The 20,763-nt window shown below is 54.6% G+C and overlaps 1 protein-coding gene across 3 annotated transcripts in view; it reads left to right on the forward strand.

The window, feature by feature from the left end:
• The window catches only part of OTOF (otoferlin), a gene marked incomplete at both ends in the record, with an annotated part of 118,536 nt that overhangs the window by 91,759 nt on the left and 6,014 nt on the right, over positions 1–20,763 (forward strand). For 2 of the 3 annotated variants that reach the window (XM_082481597.1, XM_082481598.1), the window contains 20 exons: positions 586–738; positions 1,221–1,410; positions 1,808–1,932; positions 2,493–2,627; positions 3,099–3,260; positions 5,228–5,347; positions 6,467–6,628; positions 6,921–7,083; positions 8,011–8,141; positions 10,193–10,222; positions 10,902–11,036; positions 11,437–11,503; positions 14,166–14,290; positions 15,074–15,208; positions 16,130–16,267; positions 17,520–17,647; positions 18,224–18,394; positions 18,950–19,110; positions 19,812–19,954; positions 20,468–20,556. In XM_082481597.1, the coding sequence (XP_082337723.1) occupies positions 586–738; positions 1,221–1,410; positions 1,808–1,932; positions 2,493–2,627; positions 3,099–3,260; positions 5,228–5,347; positions 6,467–6,628; positions 6,921–7,083; positions 8,011–8,141; positions 10,193–10,222; positions 10,902–11,036; positions 11,437–11,503; positions 14,166–14,290; positions 15,074–15,208; positions 16,130–16,267; positions 17,520–17,647; positions 18,224–18,394; positions 18,950–19,110; positions 19,812–19,954; positions 20,468–20,556 (2,663 nt within the window). The remainder of the gene's footprint in view (positions 1–585; positions 739–1,220; positions 1,411–1,807; positions 1,933–2,492; positions 2,628–3,098; positions 3,261–5,227; positions 5,348–6,466; positions 6,629–6,920; positions 7,084–8,010; positions 8,142–10,192; positions 10,223–10,901; positions 11,037–11,436; positions 11,504–14,165; positions 14,291–15,073; positions 15,209–16,129; positions 16,268–17,519; positions 17,648–18,223; positions 18,395–18,949; positions 19,111–19,811; positions 19,955–20,467; positions 20,557–20,763) is intronic. The other variant, XM_082481596.1, reaches the window with a different exon arrangement.

Genomic DNA, 20,763 nt, shown 5'->3' on the forward strand with positions numbered 1-20,763 from the left:
TTATTCCTCTGATATTTTTACAGTTTTGGACTGGGTCAGGCACTGGGGGTTACGGGAGTTGTAGTTGTTGTACCTCCTGTTCTCATTCCCCATGGCAGGCTCCCAGCCCTGACTCTGCATCCCTTATGATGGGAAGACCTCCCTTGGCTTTGAGTCACCACCGCAGAACATAAACCAGACTATAAGGTGTGATGGGACTCATCCAGCCAGGGGACCTCTTCCACGGTGAGGAATGAAGATGTGGCCCCTGCCCTGCAGTCCCCATGGCCACTGAATGAAGAGAGAAGGAAAATCTTTACTCTTCTAATGCAAAATATTTTTTTTTATTAGAACAAACATAAATCCCAGTTTATTGCCTACTGGGTTTCACCCCGCTGAGCTTAGCTCTGGGAAGCTTTTCTTAAGCAGAGAAGCTTCTGCAGTGGGAAGCTCAAAACCATTTCAATGGCCCTAATGTGGCAATAGGTACATCCACCTCCTGTGGCATCTTGTTGAATTTGCCTTCAGAAGGTCTCCAACCCTGCTGGTGCCTCAGTGGTCAGAGCGAGCTGAGACACTGACAGGGCTGTTTGCTGCTCTTCGCAGCCTCAGCACACCATTCCCGACATCTTCATCTGGATGATGAGCAACAACAAGCGCATTGCCTACGCCCGCGTCCCTTCCAAGGATATCCTCTACTCCATTGTGGATGAGGAGATGGGCAAGGACTGCGCCAAAGTGAAGACCCTCTTCCTCAAGGTGCCGGTCTCTCTTCCCTGGGGGAACTGCAGCCAAAGAGGAGGGAGATGGAGGAAGGACAGACTGGGAGGATGGGAGATGGAGATGAGAGAGCTGGGTATGCGGTTTTGCTGGGGTTTGAGTATGAGGCAAAACAGACCCATGCTCTGCTGGTAGGGGTGGAAGTCTGCTGCTAGGAGGGGTGAACCACCGACCTTACCCAGCCTGGTAAGCGAGAAATGTCTGGAAGGAGAGAGGCATTTGATCCAGCTGGCCACAAAAGAGGATGCTGGCTTAGAGAGAGGAAGCCAGCGTGGTGGGAAGAAGGTAACGCATGAGACAGAGTAGTGTCATGATCCAAAATGATAAGGGCTGGGTCCCTGGTTTTAAGGGGCAGCAGTAAAAGCAATGCACCAGAAGGAGTTGGATGCTGCAAGAGGTGATCTGTCCGTCTCTAAGGCCTTCCCTATATCCATGTAAACTCTTCTGTCCTTTGTGCCCAGCTGCCTGGGAAGAGGGGGTTTGGACCTGCTGGCTGGACAGTTCAGGCCAAGATGGAGATGTACTTGTGGCTGGGCCTCAACAAACAGCGCAAAGACTTCTTGAGTGGCCTGCCCTGTGGCTTTGAGGAGAAGAAGACCGCCAGAGGCCAAAACCTGCCGTCCTTCCCACCCATCAGCCTCCTTTACACCAGTAAGAATTTCTGCCTGCAGTGGGTCTGGGGACAGGACATGGAGAGGGCAGGAGGGAGCCTGGCTGGACACCACTTGGACCAAGGGCTTCCAGGAGCTAAGGGGGAAATAATTCCAGTTGCCCCAGTCTGAGGTCCCCCACTGCTCCCATGGGGAGCTGGGGTGTGGGAACTGTGCACGCTCTTCCCTACCCTGTTCATAGCTGTCATTCTGCCCACGGCGAGCAGGATGCTGAGGAAGTCCGTATCCATTTGGGACACATGTTTTGAGCCTATATCCTTCATCACTGCTGGTCCCAAGCAAAAACGTGCCCCCGAGACCTTGCTTTGCAGGCTGAGCTCCACAGCTGGGCTCCAAGGTTGTGTATCGAGCTGTCTCACTTCCCCTCTCTCCCGCAGAAAAACAGGTTTTCCAGCTGCGAGCCCACATGTACCAAGCCAGGAGTTTATTTGCAGCTGACAGCAGTGGCCTTTCAGACCCCTTTGCACGAGTCTTCTTCATCTCCCAGAGCCAATGCACCGAGGTAAACTCCATCTCCTGACCTAGAGGGCTGGGCTAGGCTCTGGCGTTGCATGTCCCATCAGCCCTCCATCCTGCTCCTCTGCCACGGGTCTCATGACTGCTAGTAAATCAAGGATTAGCTTCATTGTGGGGTCCTGGGGTGGGAAAGCAGCCACAGCAGTGGGGCTTGACTATCTCCAGGACCCCCTTCCCCAGGAGCACCTTCACAACATGTCCCCCACACCAGCACACAGCTCTCCCGTGTCGCTGTGGCCGTGATTCGCCCACCTGGTTAGGAGAAACTGCAGCACATTGAAGTGTTTCTTGTGTCTTCCCTTCCTGAGCTGATGGCTGCCAAGCTGTAGCAAGCCTGGTGGACACTGGAAATAATTTGTGTCGCTTGCCTGCTGTTGTTTTTTTCCCCAGAAGAGTCCCTTGGGAGATACCCCGTGCCTCACCGGTCCAAAAAAGTGTGCAGCAACCCACTAGTGCTGCCAGGCTGAGACCGACACCCGGTCTGCTGCCCGTGCACAGGGCCTTAGCCCCTGTCTGGAGCAGTGAGTCTCTCTCCCATTCATCCAGGTTCTCAATGAGACCCTTTGCCCAACCTGGGACCAGCTGCTGGTCTTCGACAATGTGGAGCTGTATGGAGAAGCCCATGAGATGCGGGATGACCCTCCCATAATTGTCATTGAGATCTATGACCAGGACACAGTGGTAAGATGAATCCCAGCAAAGGAAAATGTTTATGATTTAGATGCTGTGATCACTCCTGAGCTGGAGGCCAGGCAGATGGTGAAGCTTTTGGCCTGACTCTTGCAAGATGGTCCCCCCCTACACCTCCCACGGCATGAGCAGCCTCTGCTGCTCATGAGACCTCAGACTCAACTTAATGGTCTTATTTTTGGAGAGTGAAGCAAGAGCTCTTGTGAGGCTGGAGGCAAGGAGATATTACCTGAGTCTTTCCCTCTCAAAAAGCTGCTCAGCCCTGGCCTCCTTACTGTCCCAGCCCTAGGCCACCTCCTTCACCTTATTTGAAGAAGCCGGGAGTGAAAGCTGTCACTGAGCTTTGGTGTCCCAGGCCCACGGGGCTGGTCCTGTTCTGACCACAATGGGGAGAGCTGTGGGGGTAACTTGGAAGACCTTGCGTTGGGTCAGCAAACCCAAGTGCTCTCTTTGCGTCTCCAGGGCAAAGCTGACTTCATGGGCCGCACCTTTGCCAAACCGGTGGTGAAGATGTCAGATGAGCACTACTGCCCCCCGCGCTTCCCCCCGCAGCTGGAGTACTACCAGATCTACCGGGGCAACTCCACAGCAGGTGACCTGCTGGCTGCCTTTGAGCTGCTCCAGGTACCAGCTGGCCAAAGCCACCCCAGACCAAGGGAGGGGAAGGATGGGACAGAAGGTTGCAAGGGACCGGGGATTAACCCGTGCTTATATATCTTCGGTGCTGAAAAGAGCAGGTAGTCCATACATCCTGGAAAGGCTTAGAAGGGTTTAGCACAGATACTAACCCAGTGAGAGGGCAGCTCCTGCCCAGTTCTGCTGGTCAAGATGATGTGTGGTGGGTCCCAGTCATCCTACTGGACAGGACACCCCACTGAAGTGTTGCGTTAGCCCAAACTCTGCATCATCGCTGGGATACGGGAGATGCCAAGGGGTGTCCTGGTGTTCTTGGAGATGCCAGTTTGAAAGTCTCAGGAAAAAAGGAGGTGTGAATTCATAGCAGCATTCCAATAATGCAGTAAAATTTTAGCCTGTGGGTGTAGCAGAGTTAAAGCCTCCCACTTTCATGCTTCCTTTCCTCGTGCTGACACTTGTATTTGTATGGACATGTCTCAGTGGTCTCCTGGTTGTGCAGGGGACATGAGATGTCCCTGCTGAAGACAGGAAGCCCCCAGCAAACTCAGCACCATGCTGGTGGGTTTGGATGTGCAAGGACCAACCTGCCAGAGGCACCTCTAACACAGCTGAGCACCATCCAGGCACAGAGGTCCCAAGGCTGGCCTCGCATCTGTGTGTGCCGGGAGCAGGCAGGGCCTGGGGAGGTAGACCCTTGGGGCCTATGTGCTCCCTCCACCTCTGGGTCTCCCCTTTATTTCAGAGGAGACTTTCCTGTCTGCAGTGTCCCAGATGCCCTGTGATGACGGTGAGATCAGGGCAGCCATGCAGGCTGCTGCTGAGCCTGGTGTCCCACTCCCCAGGGTGCTCTTCCCATCTCCTTTGTCTGCCAGGGAAGGGTCATCATCCAAGCCCTTTCCTCCCTCCCAACTTTCCTTGCAGAGGGGTGGTTACTCTAGGGAATGGCTCACTTGGGATGTTTGATCTCCCTCATGCCCTGGGTTGGAAACAGGACCTGAAATCATCAAATCACAGAGTGGTTTGGGGGGAAGGGACCTTAAAGATCATACAGTCCAACCCCCTGCTCTGGGCAGGGCCACCTCCCCCCAGCCCAGGTTGCTCCCAGCCCCGTCCAACCCGGCCTTGAACACCTCCAGGGATGGGGCAGCCACAGCTTCTCGGGGCAACCTGGGCCAGGGGCTCACCGCCCCCACAGCCAACAATTTCTTCCCAATATCTCATCTCAGTCTCCCCTCTTCCAGTGTCAAACCGTTCCCCCTCCCTGACCCAGAGTCCCCCCCCAGCTCTCCTGGAGCCCCTTTAGGCACTGGAAGGGGCTCGGAGGTCTCCGCGGAGCCTTCTCTTCTCCAGGCTGACCCCCCCACCTCTCCCAGCCTGTCCTCCCAGCAGAGGGGCTCCAGCCCTCCCAGCATCTCCGGGGCCCCCTCTGGCCCCGCTCCACCAGCCCCATGTCTCTCCTGTGCTGAGGCCCCCGAGCTGGAGGCAGCACTGCGGGGGGGTCTCCCCCGCAGAGCAGAGCAGAGCGCAGCAGAGGGGCACAGCCCCCCCTGGCCCTGCTGGCCATGCCTGGGCTGAGCTCTTGGACCATTTCTGCACCTTTTCACACCCAGCCCAGTCAGGTGTAACTCTTCGCAGGAGGAAGAGGAACAGCCCTGGGTTTGGGGTGCATTGGTGGGCTGAGAAGTTTGCTTTGCTGCTGGGTCTGTCCTGTGTGGAAGCACAGCACTGCCCAGCACCTTCTGCTGATGTGTACGCCTTCTCCCAAAGTACCTGCGTGGCACAATTGTCTGGATGACCACCAACCGTCGTTGCTCCTCCACCCTCTAAGACAGCACAGACCCAATGCAGGAGACCAGGGTGTGCCAGTTGCAGCTGAGACTGACAAAAACCTGCTTCCCAGCCGGTGAGCACCATCTCAGAGGAACAGGTCCTAACCCACGCTGCGTCTCTTCCAGATTGGCCCTGGGGGCAAGTCAGACCTGCCCCCAATCGACGGCCCCACAGACATGGACCGGGGCCCCATCCTGCCAGTGCCATTGGGGATTCGGCCGGTGCTGAGTAAATACAGAGTGGAGGTAATTGCCTCGGAGAACCAAATTTTAATGTTGAGCATTGTGTGGGGCAGGAGAGCCTGTCCATGGGTGTTTGAGGGTTGGGAGGGATCTCTGAGGCTCTGATGACTAGCTGGGGAGTAGGATCTGTCTGTACTGGCTGCACAGGGAGCGAGGCTGCAGCAACCCTAAAAGAACAGGGAACTGGATCGCTCCTCGATGTCTTAAATGTGGGCACCGTAGCAAGTAAATGGCACTCGGGCTGAGACGCAATGCAGGGCATGCTAGAGATTCACACGCCATACATCTCCACCTGAAGTAGTCACATAGGTCAGATGAGCTGCATCCCACCAACTCCAGGCATCAAGGGCGGGACGCCTCAGATGTATCTGTAGATATCTAAAGGGTGATGCTTCCAGTCAAGGTCCCTCTCCCTTGGCTGTCTTGGTAGATGGTGGTGATCCAGGCAATACAGCCAGTGACGTTCAGTGCACGATTCAGCCATGGTTGTAGGTATCTCTGCTCAGGTGAGATGCTGCTGACCAGATCTCCAGGTCTCTAAGGGGATCCTAGCTCCTGGTCTTCCAGACATTTGCATCTGGTTAAATAACTCATATTCCTCTGATGTGCAAGATGAATACAGCAATGGGGAATCAGGAGGTGGAAAAATCTCAGTTCAGGGGAACTTTTGATCATGGTGGCAGTCTGTTACCCCAAGAAGGGAGAGGCAAGTTTCCCCAATGATACTGATATCATTTTGACAAAAAGATGCCAGTGCTGAACCAAGAGCCACTGTGGATGGACAAAGCTGGTCTGGTCCAGCTCTGTGGAGTCCCATGGGAGAAAAAGTCTAGAAAGGCAGAAAAGGGAGTCAAGGGCAGCAGGTTGGGGATCTTAGGCTGCTGCAGATCAGGCGTGGGGTGGAGTATATGGGTTGTCAGAGAGAGACTGTGCTGCTGCAGCCCTGAGCCACATGAAGGAGAAGATACCTCAGGGATCCACCACTGCACAGACGATGACATTTGCCGTTCAGTCACTGCACTTGGGGCATAGGGAGAATCAACTCCTTTGACTCCAACTTGGCTCCAGCCAGGGGCAGTCCCTCTCACATTCATGCTCTTCCTTCTCCTCCTCCTGCCCTAGATCTTGTTTTGGGGGCTGAGGGATCTGAAGAGAGTGAACCTGGCCCAGGTGGACCGGCCCCGTGTGGACATTGAGTGTGCTGGGAAGGGCGTCCAGTCATCCCTCATCCAGAACTACAAGAAAAACCCCAACTTCAGCACTTTGGTCAAGTGGTTCGAAGTGGTGAGTGTTTCCTCTTCCTTCTGAGCCCTCAGCTGAAACCCACATTTTCTGGAACCCAAACCATGGTTTCTAGCCCTTTGCTTCAGTCTTCCCACAGCAATGGAGGACATGAGCTCCATTCCAGTTGGTGATGGCCTCTTTCTGAGGGCTTCCAAGCCATGCTGGAGCTGCTCCAGACTTCTTCCTCCAACACGATCCCTGTTTTAGTCCCTACCGGCCTTTTCAACCACCAAAGCAGACAGCCCACAGCCCACACACAGCCCTTGATAACCAGCACACCTTTGCTTCACAGGACCTCCCGGAGAATGAGCTGCTCCATCCACCCCTCAACATCCGGGTGGTGGACTGCCGGGCTTTCGGGCGTTACACCCTGGTGGGGTCCCATGCCGTCAGCTCCCTCCGAAAGTTCATCTACCGTCCACCAGATAAGAAAGCCCAACACTGGAATATGACAGGTACCAGGCTTGGGCCAGGGGGACCTGGCTGGTATGGTTCATTGGTGGAACATTACACATGGAGAACAGGGAGATGGGTAGAGGGCTGTAAAGACTATGGGATATCGTCTACTTGTTGATTAAGCAATCAGCAATTCAGGGTTTGGGTCAAGGGGGTGTGAAGGCACAGGGTGAGGCCATGATTCCCCTTTGATTTTTTGATCTGTGGGTCTCACTGTGATAACTGGGTGCTGATACCTGTACGAGAAGAAAGGCTGTTTCACCTCTAACATCTCTGTGGCTTCATGGCCCTACACTCCTCAAATGCTCCTCGAGACTGGGAGGTGAATTTGCCATGCTCCATGCCTGCTGCTGCTATCATTTGAGCAAAGAGTAAAAAAGTAAAAGCTAAAGATTAAGGCCACCCCCTCAATCCCAACCACCATTCCATCTACCAGCACCCACAGCAAAAAATGTCACAAACCCACTTCCTCTGCAACCAGCACAGCAGCCAAGGGCTTGGTGAGCCATGGGAATTGCTCATCTCTTCCCGGTCCTTGGTGGAAGTGGAGGAACCCTTGGCTGTGCAGAGACAGGAGATCTCGGGGGGGGATTGCCAAGGGCCCTCCCTCATTCCAGCCAGAGGTCTGGACCTGTGGTTGCGTCCATGCTGATACTTTCAGGGCAATCACCTTCTCTGCATCTTCTCCTCTGGAGGCTGCTGCAGGTGCAAAAAACCCTAATCTTTTCTCATCATCTGCTTTCCTTTGCTATGGAAGAGGGTTTAAATCATGCTATAAGGGTCTGCGCTCATTTCCTCCACTCCTCCGACCGAGGTGGTCACACATCATTCCTGCATGAATCCTGTAGGATCTCGCCTGAGCTCTCAGTTTCTCCCCTACACTATCCTCCTCTCTCGTTCTTTCTCTTTCTCTGTCCTCTGTCCAGCTAAATACCTCAACGGCTATCTGGCAATGGCCAACGGGGCCCATCGCTCTCGCCCCACAGGGGAGATTGTTGTCAACGTGGAACCCGAGGTTCCCATCAAGAAGATGGAGACGATGGTGAAGCTGGAAGCGGTGAGTATCCGTATGTCAGCACCACTTTAACGTCTCTTTCCTCACTCAATTGCCAACCTTTGAGGGATTCCACCCAAACAGAGGCTGCCTTGTCCTGTTGAACATGGAATTGGGATGATGCCTGTAATGAAGGGAGAGGGCATGTAGTGATAGGATGAGGGGCGATGGCTTCAAACTGGAAGAAGGGAGATTTAGAGGAGATATTAGGAGGAAATTTTTCCCTCTGAGGGTGCTGAGCCCCTGGCGCAGGGTGCCCCAAGAAGCTGTGGCTGCCCCATCCCTGGAGGTGTTCAAGGCCGGGTTGGACGGGGCTGGGAGCAACCTGGGCTGGGGGGAGGTGGCCCTGCGTAGGGCAGGGGGTTGGACTGTATGATCTTTAAGGTCCCTCCCAACCCAAACCATTCTGTGATTCTATGAAGTGCTTTGAGTCATTGTCACTCCTCCAAACTGGCCTCTTTCTGTCCTCTCTGAAATTAGCTGGTGCTCACTGCCTGGGAAAGGACTGTCCTGGGCTATGCAAATTAGACAGCTTTATGTTCTCCTTCAAAATGAGTCAGATGGGAACAAGAACCCACGAGCACAACGCCTGTCCCTGTCTGTGACCAGCGCAGACATGAGCGACCCATCAGAAATCCCCCACCTTCACTGCCGCACCGGCCCTGTCCTTTCAAAGCACTGCACACCGCGCCGTCGCTGCAGGCCGCCAGGGTCACACGGAATTTCCCGGGTACATTTTTCCTTTCTGCAGTGGTTTCGAGACATTCAGATGGCTGCGTCAGCTCTTTGAAATGCCCGTTCAGCAGTCCGGGTGGGCCGTCAGCGCCGTCTCGCTGCACAACCACGGTGCAGCGCGTCTGAGCCGGGGAGGGCCCAGCGGACGCGCAGGGCAGAGAGCTGATCCAGGCACACAGAGTCAGCCTGAGGCAGCCAAAGCTCGTCAGCCCTGAAAATTTGGCACTGCACACATTGGACAGGCGACGTGTCCCGGAGGCATCAGGCTTTGTTCACACACTGAATGTGCCTGCACCCATCTGCTTGCCCAGAACAGGAATTTCAGCTCCTTCTCATACCCTTCTGCTCCAGAGCTTCCTCCACTAAAAACAACAACAACAAAAAAAAAAACAAACAAGCAAAAAAAAAAAAAAAACAGATTTGTTTTTGCAGGGAGCCCTTTGCAGCAACATAGAATCACAGAATGGTTTGGGTGGGAAGGGACCGTAAAGATCATTCAGTCCAACCCCCTGCCCTGGGCAGGGACACCTTCCACTAGACCAGGTTGCTCCCAGCCCCGTCCAACCCGGCCTTGAAGACTTCCAATGTTGGGGCATCCACAGCCTCTCTGGGCAGCCAACACGCACACACAGCTCCCCAGACAAGCAGCACATGTGCCTACAGACATGCTGTGGGCTGCAAATATGCACGGCCCCTCACTTGTGCATGTTTACGGGAAGGCTATGGCACATACAAAGCCCCACAAGCGCACATGCAAATACATACACACACGTACACACACCCCACAAGGTCCCGGGTGCGTTCACACGTATGTCCCTGTACGCAGAGTTCCTCGTATGTGCACAAGAAGCTGTATCATGTATGTTGGCTCACACAGCTCCAAGTCAGAGGAGCGTCAGGGTGTGTGTCCATGGGTACGTCTGGAACACCCCAGCGCCCACACGCTTCTTGACATCTACCGCAGTAGCTTGCAGACCTTCCTAGAGAGACAAGAGCTTCAAGAAGGCCATGCTGAAAGCCAAGGTGCCTTTCCAGACCCAGTCCCTCACGGTCAGAGACTGTGGTTCTCCCTTAGCGGAGCGCAAGAGAGATGTCTCCCATGGGGAGTTGGGTTTGGTGTTTGGTCACGGCAGATGTCTCCCCTGTATGCAGCGCTTTTCCAGCCAGGGCTCCTTACTCAAGGCATTTGGTTCCTTCATCCCTGGGGAGCTGCCTGGGACCTCTAATGCATGTGTGTGCCGGTGTGTGTGTGTACTCGGCTGAGGCTGCGCTGCTAACCTGCTCTCCCTCTGCCTGTTCCCTTCCACCCCGGGCGGCAGAACTCCGATGCAGTGGTGAAGGTGGACGTGGTAAGTGGTGGACCTGCTCTACATCCCTGCTCCCAACCCTCCACACCCCATCCCCACCCTTCCGTGCGGCTTTCAACAGACCGTGCATCCTCACCAACCCCAAGACAGGCGCGGACCAGCGCCCCTTCGTCCCAGGGCAGGGACAGAGCAGCGCTGTCTCATTGGTAGATGTGGCAGTGGCCTGGTTCCTGCAGCTTGGGAAGCCCTTCTGGGCCAGCTCTTCTCAGCCCAGCTGTGCCAGGAGGAGCAGGGCAGGCAGCACACTGTGGAGAGATGTTGGTTATTCCCACCACAACCAGAAACCAGGTTGTGATGGGAGAAACCAGAAGCAAAAGGCTTCATTGCAGCACTGGGCGGACCCCGGGGCGCTTTGCCGGGCAGAGGGAGGATGGCTACCGTGTAAGATTCCGGTGCTGTAGCCTGGGAAACGTGTGGATGAAAGGGAGGATGGAAAGGATGGTGACTCTGACACTGTGTCCCCCTGAAGCCTTGGGCATCTTGCTCTGCTCTGTGCCGCAGTGTCTGCGGCTGTCAATGAGGGAAAGCGCTAATGAGGCCACCCAGCCTGGAGGGTTCTGCCTTCTCCGGTGCTTCACCCACCACCTTTGCCCTTCAAGAGACATTTTGCTTTCATCTGATCTCTCTCCCTCCTCTGCCTTTGCTTCCCTTGTCCCTGCAGTCTGAGGAAGAGAAGGAGAAAAAGAAAAAGAAGAAGAAAGGAGGAGGAGGAGAGGAAGTAGAAGAGGAGGAGCCGGACGAGAGCATGCTGGACTGGTGGTCCAAGTATTTTGCTTCAATCGAGACTATGAAGGAGGTGGGTGCAGAGCAGAGGAGGGGTGTATGGAGGGGAGGGAAGAGGAAAATATTCCCTGCCTGCAAGGTCTCACCTATTTCCAGCTGCTTCCAAAGCCTTGGTGATGTGCTGCTTTCCTCGATGACCTTGCCCAAGTCTCCACGAGGCTTTTTATAACCTGGTGGAGCTGAGCCAGATTCCCCCTTTCTTGGGTTGTGCTCTGGGTGGGCCAGTTCGTTCTCAGGCACATGGGTGCTGGAGGCTGCACTCAGCAGCTCTGGTTCCTCCAGCACTGCCAGAACCTCGCTGGCAGCTCAGACGGGAGGAGCGAGCCGTCCCCCTGAGTTGGGCATGTCCAATGAGCACAGACACCTCGGCACAAGCGCCCACTCGCTCTTTGTTTCATTTCTTCCCCCCACAGCAACTCCGGCAGCAAGAAGCAGCCGCGGCGGAAGCGGAGGAGAAGGAAGAGATGGAGATTGCGGAGGGTAAGCGGGTTGCGAATGGGAGAGGGAGCATGGCAGGGAAAGGAAGGACCAAGACTCCTTTTGGTGCTCGGGCATCCCTTTCAGAGCCTACTGCTGCTCTTCTGTGGAACCGGACGTTGCCAGCACCTCGTATATCCCCATGCAGGATGCACCAGTACAGGCTGGGGGCTGACCTGCTGGAGAGCAGCTCTGCAGAGAGGGACCTGGGAGTCCTGGGGGACAACAGGATGGCCACGAGCCAGCAATGTGCCCTGGTGGCCAAGAAGGGCAATGGCATCCTGGGGGGCATCAAGCAGAGTGTGGCCAGCAGGGCGAGGGAGGTCATCCTCCCCCTCTGCTCTGCTCTGCCCCGGTGATGCCACATCTGGAGCACTGTGTCCAGTTCAGGGCTCCCCGGGTCGAGAAGGACAGGGAACTGCTGGAGAGGGTCCAGCAAAGGGCTACGGAGATCATAAGGGGACCGGAGCGTCTTTCTGATGAGGAAAGGCTGAGGGACTCGGGGCTGTTCAGTCTGGAGAGGGGAAGGCTGAGGGGGATCTTATCGACGCTTATCAATCCCCAAAGGGCGGGTGCCGGGGGATGGGAACAGGCTTTGTTCAGTGGTGCCCAGTGACAGGACAAGAGGGAACGGGCACAAACATGACCATGGGCAGTTCCATCTCAACCTGAGGAGGACCTTCTCTCCTGTGTGGGCGGCAGAGCACTGGCACAGCTGCCCAGAGAGGGGGGGAGTCTCCCCCTCTGGAGCCATTCCAAACCCGCCTGGAGGTGTCCTGTGCCACTGCTGGAGGTGCCCCTGCTCTGGCGGGGGGTGGCACTGGGGGAGCTCCAGAGGGCCCTTCCAACCCCCACCAGTCTGGGATTCTGTGATGGATTTTCGTGAAATGCGGGGCTGGCGTGGGCTGTGTTGGGCTAACAATGCCAGTGCCAGGTGAATCCAAATCAGAGCAGGGTATCATGGCAGCCTCCAGCCCATCCGTGCTGGGAGTGTGTGAGTAATGCAGACCAGTGACCAGGGTCCGTATCATTGTCCGAGGACATTTTTGTGCAACCACAAGTCAGTGTGTCAATAAAAGTCCTGTGGCTTTGGCTGTGTGTCAGCTATAGGCCTGGGTTCTTGAAGTCTGTTGAGGACACCAAGTAATAGGTACTTCTAGATCACATTTGTGGGGGTTTCCATCCTCATTTTGCAGGAGGCTTAATTTTTTTTTTGTGTGTGTGTGCCAGTTTTACAAGGGAAGTTTCAAGCAGACAAAAGGTCCAGGATTCATCTAATCTGACTACTTTTACCTGCACGTAGAGGACTCCTTGTCTGCTGTTCTAGCACAGGCAGTGAAGAAAAATATGCGTTCTTAGGGCGAGTTCTCTGACCTATTTTCAGCACTATGTTACGATAAGATGAATTGTGCCCTAAGTGCATTTTTCTCTGAAGGAAGTCAGGGGTCTGTAGCTTAGATGGGGTCTTGAAGGTGTCTAAAGTTGGATGAGATGAATTTTGTACCACAAGTGGTGTGGGCCAAGAATACTGGTGAGCTGGGGCGTGTTGGTCAAGGGTGACTTTGTCCATTTGCAGCCTGGAGACTCCTTTGCCAGTCCCACCAGCAGGGCCTGGAGGGGTTTCCCTGAGGACGTCCACCCATGCTCTCCATATGTTCCGTGTCCCCATGAGAGCGGGTTGCTGTCATGCCTGAGCAATGCAAAATCCATTAGCTGAGACAAATACAGAGCCTGAATTCTTTTGGAAGACTAGTCTTCATATCATGAAAGAGATGAGGCCGGGTCTTGCTGAGCTTGGAGACAACTCTTAATGACTTCTTCCTGGGCTTGCTGTCACAGCAGGGTTACTGGGGATTGTCTTGTGTCCCCCATTGTTTTCTTTCTGTCTTCTGAGAAGGATCCGTTTCCCCTTGGCACTCCCATTCCTTCCTCCTCTCCTCTTCCACATGAAGTCTTTGTCATCTGCCTGTCCCCATCCGCATTGCCCAGCAGCCATGAAAGCTGGCAGAGGCATTGAGGGACGGGGATTGTAGAGGGGTGGGAGAAGTTTTCTTTGAACGTGCCTTTCCAGGCAGCCTGTGCCCAGTGTAGCTGATGTCCCTGGCCGGTGGTTGCTCTGAATAGGCACCCTAACAACCTGTCATTGCAGCTGGTCACGGGCAACACCTCTTGAAGGGCAGCAGCCTGTCCTCTGGTGCTGAGCATGAAGCACTGTCCCCCCCTCTGTGATACCTAGGCTGGGGTTTTATTGTCCAGGATGCACACAGCAGGAAAAGTCTCCAGTAGAAAGAAGAAAAGGAGATGCTGTGGGCAGGATCAGGTCTTCTCACCACCGTTGAAGCTCGCCAGAGCCTAGCACTCTCAGTCCGTGTTTTGTAGTCCTTCAAATGACTTCTGATTAGGTCAACTTTGGAAGCTCCCTGAGCTCCTGGAGATGCTGTGACCAGGGCAGCAGTGGGCAGAGTCATGGAAAGACAGGAGAGGGCTGGGGTGGGGGTTGCAGGCAGTAGCAGCTGTCAGCTTTCATGTTCTCCTGTTTGAAGGACTTTGATCAAGTCCCCCCTCCCTGCCTCCTCCACCCCTCCTCACCCTCATTTCCATCTCCTCCCTCCCCGCCGCTTCCCCTCGGACTCAGAAATCAAACTTGATGACTCTCCCATGAAAGGCTCCAAGGGTCAGGGGAAGAACAAGGAGAAGTCCAAGGCACCCAAAGACGATAAGAAAAAGAAGCAACAGTCAGCCCCTGAGCTTCCTGAGAAGAAGAACAAGCAGAAGATTGATGAACTGAAGGTGAGTGCGTCAGCAGGAGAGGAGGAGAACTTGCCTGCTCGGTGGGAGGCTGGAAGTCTGGCAGGATGGCAGTCCCAGCCATCTGGAGATCAGAGCAGGATGGATCAACCCTGCCTGAGGCACCTCGCCTACCTGAGGGGTATCTAAGCCTAGGTGAGGTGTGCCTTGGGACTGCCAGCTTCTCTCCATAGTTTGAAGGAGTCAGAGGTAACAAATGTTACAGAAGAGGGTTTGCCCTGGGATAGGATCATCCTTGGGTTGGACAGGGTCACCTTGTCTAGGCTGTGCTTTTGCCAAGAAGGGTTGGACCAGATGATCCTTGAGGTGCTTTCCAACCTGGTATTCTATGACTGGGGCAGCTTGGATGTGCTGTGGATGGAGGGGAGAGCTTTCCAGCCTGGCCCAGGTGGCCCAGCCAGGAATCAGGGTGGGGATGGGCTCTGGGTCAATGTACTGGCCCATGGTGTTTATTAGGATTAATGTAGTCTGTGATTCTGGGGTTCAGAAAGGGTTTGAACCTGCGTCTCGCACAGAGCAGGGAAAGCCATCGCGCCCGCGCAGCTGAGCTTCCTTCTTGTACGTTATCGGATCCAGGAGGTGCTTGTGGCATCAAGGTCCAACAATGGCCCTAGAGATCCTTCCCCTTCCTAGAGAACTGGGCATTGAGAGCTGAGGTGTCCATGTTCCCTCTGAGTTGACTTGAGTAGTCACCGTATATTTTCCTCACCTTTTTTTTTGTTTTCTTTAACCTAATTCACCTCCTTTAACTTTCTGTCATCTCAGGTCTTCAACAAAGAGCTGGAAACAGAGTTTGATAACTTTGAGGACTGGCTGCACACCTTCAACCTGCTCCGTGGGAAGATTGGGGACAACGACGACAATGCAACAGAAGAGGAACGGATAGTGGGGAGGTTCAAAGTGAGTTTGGTTGCTGAGTCGGGCCAGGGCAGGGGCAGCTTGGGAAGCCCTTGCCAACAGGTTTCTCTTCTGAAGCTGGTTCAGCAGGAAGGGGTTGGATGCAATGGAAACCATTTTAGGTTGAGCCAGCTGCAGGCACCTTGCAAGGAGGGAAAGCCTCCAAGGATAGCCCCAGAAATCAGATGGCTTCAAAGAGTGCATCCACAGAGGTGGAGATGTGCAGGCAAACAGACCCCTGATGATTCTTACAGAAGGCCAAGGGAAAAGCAGATCCTCTTTCTTGCCCACTGTGGAAATAAGTCGTGCCCTGGGTTATCTCTGTGAACCTTTTTTCATCAATACCGGTCACCTGGGCTCACGGCCACGTTGCACTGTTGCGAGGACACAGGCAATGTAGGAGCACATCTGTCAGCTATAAGGTTCTTCAACAAGAACCTTTCTGAGGGTGTGATCCTGGCCAGATGAAGCCCGTTGATGCCAGTTTTGCCCTTTGCTTAACAGAGGAGATGAGCAGGCAGTTCCTCACCTTAGCTAGGGTCAGATGCTTAGGGAGCACAGAAATCAGCAGTATTTCATGTGGTAGTTCCTACATTTTCCATCCCATCCCTCGTCAACCCCTTTATTCCCATTGCTTTGTCCTCCTGTCAGTTTTACCCTTGGAAATCCCCGCCCATGAGCACCTTCCTTGGTTCCTCTGCAGACCTCCTTCCCTGTGTCCAATTTCTCTGCTCATGGTTGCAACCCCTGAAGACATGCTTGTGTGGTGGAGGAATTTCCCAGATCTGGCCTGTCTGCTCCAGCACATGGCTAGAAACAAGGATATTGACTGGGTCCTCAGGGAGGGCGGTTTGGGATGGGTCTGCTTACCCCGAGCCCCCGGGCAGCAGGACTCTCACCGGGCTGTGTGCTCCCTCACACTAGGGCTCCATGTGTGTCTACAAAGTGCCGCTCCCTGATGATATCACCAAGGAGGCAGGATATGACCCCAGCTTCGGCATGTTTCAGGGGATCCCCAGCAACGACCCCATCAACGTGCTGGTCCGAGTCTACATTGTGCGGGTGAGTATAACCGTGGGGTGCGGTAAGGTGTGATCCTGTGCTCCCTTCCATGGCGCACACCCAGGAGCTGGTCCCAAAGCTGTAGGAATATTGGGTTTCAGCTCTCACTGCATGAGGGCCAAGAACACAGCACGAGGACTGAAGTAACTCATTCATGGGGACTTGAATGGTGTCTCCATAACTGTGTGATCCAAGCGCTGGGAGCAAGCTAAATCCAAGCTCCTGCCAGATCCAGAGACCTTTCTCCTGGTGTGTAGGATGGACCGGCCTGTCTGTCCTAGTGCTTAACTCAAGTTGAATAATTTGGACCAGCCTGGACTGTGAGGTTGTGGTGCTTTACATAGCCATGACACCGCAGTGAAGCACATGCAGAGCCGAACGGGAGCTGGCAGGGTCTAGTAGAACTGGTTGAAGGTCACGGCACCTCCTTGAACATGCGCTGATCTGACGCACATTTCTTTATATGGAGTATGCTCTGGAAAAAGTCTTTTCCTGACCCCTAAACTAGTCATCCTTGTGTCCCCAAGCATGAGTGAGGTACAGTAACCAGGAACTTGAAAGGGATCTCAGTCCTGCTAGAAGCACCTGGGCTGCTCTTTGTCACCACCTTGTCCCTGTGTTTTACAAATGCAACCTACTTTTGGCTACATTTCCCACTAGCCTGATTCTCTGTCTCATGCTGCATCCCATTGCCCAATGGGGTTGCAGGTCTCCCATCCATCACCAACAGACTGAGGCTGCAATGGTAGACACCAGCCTGGTCAGCACCACCAACGACCAGGTTGTGTCCTGAATGTGTCCCAGCATGGCCATCTGCTGTTGTGTGTTGAGGTTGGCACTGAAGAGTTTGGGGATACTCACCCCCTTTATGGGGAGAAGCAAGAAGCCCTTGGCCCTAATGTAGTGAGTGGAGAGAACAAGAGGGGAAGGGGACAGTCTTCTTGACGTCTTAGGTTCTTGCTCTGGCTATTTCTTTAGAGGGGCCTGTTTCTTTCCACTGATGAAGGAGATGCCAAAGGAGACTGTGGTTCTGTCTCTCTGAGGGATCATGGCCAACCCCAACCCCCTCCCCAAACCGGGACAGGGATTAACACAAGGCAGGATTTATCCCCAATTTAAGCCAAGACACTCTGTCTGGGGGACCAAAGTGCTTAGCCACATGCTAAGCGGGATGGAGGGATGGAGAATGGGGCCACCCCTGAATTCTTTGCTCCTGTGAACGGCACTGGTACATCTCATCTGTTCGCTGCAGGCCACGGACCTTCACCCAGCTGACATCAATGGGAAAGCCGACCCCTATATTGCCATCAAGCTGGGGAAGACAGACATCAAAGACAAGGAGAACTACATCTCCAAGCAGTTGAACCCTGTCTTCGGAAAGTGAGTTGCCCCAGCCCTGTTACCTGTCTGCACCTGGAAGGGGTGAGCTAAGCCTGAGCCAACCTTGCCAGCCCTTGGACCTCCACCCTAGCTGTCCCACAGCTGCTGCTTTAGTTCAAAAGATGGGACTCATCACACAGAACTTTCCTTGCGAGCAGTGTGGGCATCCTCATTTCAGCCATCTGTCCTTCTTTGCCAGCCACATGGTCAATACAGTAAAGGGTGTTTAAGAGTTGTCCATATCTGATCAAGATTAAGCACCTACTTTAGGAATCATTAGGCCTCAACTCCGGTGAGAGTATGGGCGGGCTCTCCAGTGACACACTCAGGGCCACTGAGACATCCAGGTCAAGCAATCACCCTGTGCCACCTCCTGTTTAGGGCTGCTGGATCAGAAACCACCCATGCAGAGGTTTAGTTAAAACCCCCACCTCGAATGTCCTGCAGTGGTAGATGCAAATTAAACACTCTCCACAGACTGGAGCAGACCCACCTCACCCACGTATGTGTCCCGAGTAGTAGCCAAAACCTTCAACAGCTATTCTCTTTGCCCTCACCTGCTTTCCTCTGGCTTAGATCCTTTGACATCGAAGCCACCTTCCCCATGGAGTCCATGCTGACAGTGGCGGTGTACGACTGGGACTTGGTGGGGACTGACGACCTCATTGGAGAGACCAAGATTGATCTGGAGAACCGCTACTACAGCAAGCACCGAGCTACTTGTGGGGTGTCACAGACTTATTCCATGTATGAGCAAAGCTCTCTCTACCCAACCTTCTGCCTGAACACCTGCCTGTCTCATCTTCCACACCAAGCCTAGGCGTCCTCCAGGAATTTCCCTCCTTTATTGCCTGCTAGTGGAGGAGTCTGTGCTGTACCCTCACTTTTAAGACAGGTTTTGTGACCAGCACAGCAGGGCAGCAGTGGGGTGGGTTGTAAGGAGCCCGTGGCAGGGAGGACAGGACCAAGGATCACTGGTGGGACTGGATAGATGGGTGAGATCAGAGCTGAGATAGCAGCAGGACCAAAGGAGCAGTGCTGCGTCAAGTGGGGTGTGCTGGCAAAGTCAGGTTGAGCCAGCACACAGGGGCTGGGGTGGAAGGGGGTTAGCAAAGGGTGGATGTGGGGCACAGAGGGACCTAGTCTGTGCTGAAGGTTCACGCTTTCTGCCACAGATCCTTCCCCTGTGAATCCTGGGTCCTTCATGGCAGTAGCATTTGTTTTGCCGGCAGAAGGGAATTAAATCGCTTTTTTCCTCCATATCTTGCTACTACTTCACTGACCTTGCCCTCCTGTTCACAGACATGGTTATAACACCTGGCGTGACCCCATGAAGCCCTCCCAAATCCTGTCCAAGTTGTGCAAAGAGGGCAAGGTGGATGGGCCACACTTTGGGCCAGGAGGAAGAGTGAAAGTTGCCAACAGGGTCTTCACCGGCCCCACGGAGATTGAGGACGAAAATGGTACCTTCCCCATGGGATGAAGGTTGGGGAGGGGAGCAGGGGTCTGGGGTGTCCCCTCATCATCCAGGACTGGAGACAGATGTAGTGGCCCCATCACCCTAAAGCAGTGCTGCAATCACTCTCTATCCACCACCTTAAATGGACCTTCCAGTATGTCACCAGTTAGACAGGGTCTTATAGACTTCCCAAGCCAGTGGGTTGCTCTTAGAATCACTCAGGGGTGTCCGTGGTACAGCATCACCAAAGCTGCCTTTGAAAACTTCCTGCTGGAAGAGTATGCCCAAAGGAGCCATGACGGCAGCCACACTGGCCTTTCCAGGGTTTAGTAAGCCGTTCTCCATGTAACTGCATCCCCAAACAATGGTTGTGTCCCAACACACTAACCTGTGCTCAAGAAAGATGAAGGAATGCCAGGAGGGACGCAGAAGAGGAGAACACGGTCAATGGATATGGAGCTTGTTCAGCCTGGGAAAATGCAGACTGGGAGGGGATCTGGGCCTTCTGTAAATGACATGGGTTAGAGAGAGGAGAAAGAGGGGAGTGAGGAAGTGTTGGCTGAAGGACAAAGTGTACGCAAGGAAATGGAGAGGTGTAGCTAGTAGGCAGTTCTGCCACCCTGGAGTAGAAGAACAGGGTTGTTTGTTGTCCCCAGTGTCTCTCTGTCCAGTTCTCCAAGCTCAGCCCTCCCTTTGCCCACGCAGGTCAGAAGAAGCAGACAGATGAACACCTGGCCCTGACCGTGCTGCGCCACTGGGAGGACATCCCACGGGCAGGCTGCAAGCTGGTCCCCGAGCACGTGGAGACACGTCCGCTGCTGAACCCCGACAAGCCGGGCATCGAGCAGGTCCTCAAAGCCCCAGAGCAGAAGTGGAGGCAGCCCACGCGGCCGAGCCTCCAAGTAGGGAGTTGAGATGTCAGCTGGGCAGAAGAGCCGTAACCCACCTTGTCGTGGGCAGCGGAGGTGGGGGAGGCATCCTGCAAAGAGTGGCACTTGGGCATCAACAGCCCTTAATAGTCATCTGTTGACACAGTAGACTAAATTTTCCATGCCTCTCCTGCTCCAGCCTGCATCCACATCACACCCCCAAGTCCCTTGGTCCCCCAATTCCCCACGCCTGTGCACCTCGCCACCACGCCAAGCCATGAGACACTTCTGCAGGGGGTGGAAAAGGACTCCTGGCATGGAGGAGCCCTGCCTTGGCCCATATCTGGCAGGGTTCAGTGCTGCAGGTCCTGCCCCCATGTCTGGCATGGCCAGACTGATGTTGAAGGGCAAGAGGAGCTGGGAGGGATACTGCTGGGTGCAGGGGGGCAAGGAGGGTTCATGGGAGCTGACGGCACCTTTTCAACCTTGCAGGGTCGCCTGGAGATGTGGGTGGACATGTTCCCCATGGACATGCCGGCGCCCGGCCCTGCCACTGATATTTCCCCCAGGAAACCAAAGAAGTAAGGAACCTCCCAGCCCACCAACCCCAGGGAAAACTCGAGGCTGGGGATGGAGCCCTGCTTCTCCCCTCTCCTGCTGCTGCTCCGTGGCCCAGCCCAGCCCTCTGCGGGGTCCCTCTCCCATGCCGGCATTTCCAGAGGCATCAAGAGGTCTTCCCCTTCCAGGGCTGCTCCTGAAGGGTAGTATCCCCCCTGTTCCATCCCCTG

This window comes from Vanellus vanellus, assembly GCF_965231255.1.
Source record: "Vanellus vanellus genome assembly, chromosome: 3".
NCBI classification, from domain to species: domain Eukaryota; kingdom Metazoa; phylum Chordata; class Aves; order Charadriiformes; family Charadriidae; genus Vanellus; species Vanellus vanellus.